At 63.2% G+C, this 1,550-nt stretch overlaps 1 protein-coding gene across 1 annotated transcript in view; it reads right to left on the reverse strand.

The window, feature by feature from the left end:
- Window positions 1-367: 367 nt before the first annotated feature.
- LOC139241506 (suppressor of tumorigenicity 14 protein homolog) overlaps window positions 368-1,550 on the reverse strand; it is a 44,056-nt gene continuing 42,873 nt past the window's right edge. Inside the window, exon 16 of the mRNA XM_070870033.1 lies at window positions 368-501. Coding sequence (XP_070726134.1) covers window positions 368-501 — 134 coding nt within the window. The remainder of the gene's footprint in view (window positions 502-1,550) is intronic.

Consider the following 1,550-nt stretch of genomic DNA (forward strand, 5'->3'; position numbering starts at 1 on the left):
GGAGGAGGGAGAAACAGACAGGCGGAGGGAGGGAGGGAGAAGGGTCGGATGGAGGGACAGAGGGAGGGAGGGGTGGAGGGAGGGAGGGAGGGAGGAGAAACAGACAGGCGGAGGTAGGGAGGGAGGGAGAAGGGTCGGATGGAGGGACAGAGGGAGGGAGGGGTGGAGGGAGAGAGGGAGGGAGGGGGGGGAGAGAGGGAGGGACAGAGGGAGGGAGGGGTGGAGGGAGGGAGGGAGGGTCGGATGGAGGGACAGAGGGAGGGAGGGGTGGAGGGAGGGAGGGAGGGAGGGAGGGAGGGAGGGAGGGAGGGACAGAGGGAGGGAGGGGTGGAGAAGATGGGGCCGGGGGCGGTCTGTTCAGTCTGCGTCATCCCGTCACAGCTCCGTCTTCTCCCGGACCCAATCCCGAAGAGTCGTGACCCGGCTGTAGATTCCAGGCTTGTTTTTTCGGGCACATCCCTCGCCCCAGCTCACGATCCCGGCCAGGAACCACTTGCCGTTCTCCTCAGCGCAAGAGAGGGGTCCCCCGGAATCCCCCTGTCCGGAGAGAGAGAGAGGGAGGGTCAGATCACAGACAGAGAGAGAGAGAGAGAGAGAGGGGGGGACAGAGAGAAGAGAGGGGGACAGAGAGAGAGGGGGGACAGAGAGAGAGAGAGAGAGAGGGGGACAGAGAGAGAGAGAGAGAGAGAGAGAGAGAGAGAGAGGGGGGACAGAGAGAGAGAGAGAGAGGGGGACAGAGAGAGAGAGAGAGAGAGAGAGAGAGAGAGAGGGGGGACAGAGAGAGAGAGAGAGAGAGAGAGAGAGGGGGGACAGAGAGAGAGAGAGAGAGGGGGACAGAGAGAGAGAGAGAGAGAGAGAGGGGGGACAGAGAGAGAGAGAGAGAGAGAGAGAGAGAGGGGGGGACAGAGAGAGAGAGAGAGAGAGAGAGAGGGGGGACAGAGAGAGAGAGAGAGAGGGGGACAGAGAGAGAGAGAGAGAGAGAGAGGGGGGGACAGAGAGAGAGAGAGAGAGAGAGAGAGAGAGGGGGGACAGAGAGAGAGAGAGAGAGGGGGACAGAGAGAGAGAGAGAGAGAGAGAGAGAGAGGGGGGACAGAGAGAGAGAGAGAGAGAGAGAGGGGGGACAGAGAGAGAGAGAGAGAGGGGGACAGAGAGAGACAGAGAGAGAGAGAGAGAGAGGGGGGACAGAGAGAGAGAGAGAGAGAGAGAGAGAGGGGGACAGAGAGAGAGAGAGAGAGGGGGACAGAGAGAGAGAGAGAGAGAGAGAGGGGGGACAGAGAGAGAGAGAGAGAGAGGGAGGACAGAGAGAGAGAGAGAGAGGGGGGACAGAGAGAGAGAGAGAGAGAGAGAGAGGGGGGACAGAGAGATGTGGGCACTCCGTGGTGTGGGGGATGTGTGTGTGGGGGGGGGGGTGTGTGTGTGTGGGGGGGGGGGGGTGTGTGTGGGGGGGGGGGTGTGGGTGTGTGGGGGGGGGGGTGTGTGGGGGGGGGGGTGTGTGGGGGGGGGGGGGGTGGTGTGGGGGGGGGGGGGGGTGTGTGGTGTGGGGGGGGGTG

Source organism: Pristiophorus japonicus, unplaced genomic scaffold (genome assembly GCF_044704955.1).
Source record: "Pristiophorus japonicus isolate sPriJap1 unplaced genomic scaffold, sPriJap1.hap1 HAP1_SCAFFOLD_1096, whole genome shotgun sequence".
In the NCBI taxonomy this organism is placed as follows: domain Eukaryota; kingdom Metazoa; phylum Chordata; class Chondrichthyes; family Pristiophoridae; genus Pristiophorus; species Pristiophorus japonicus.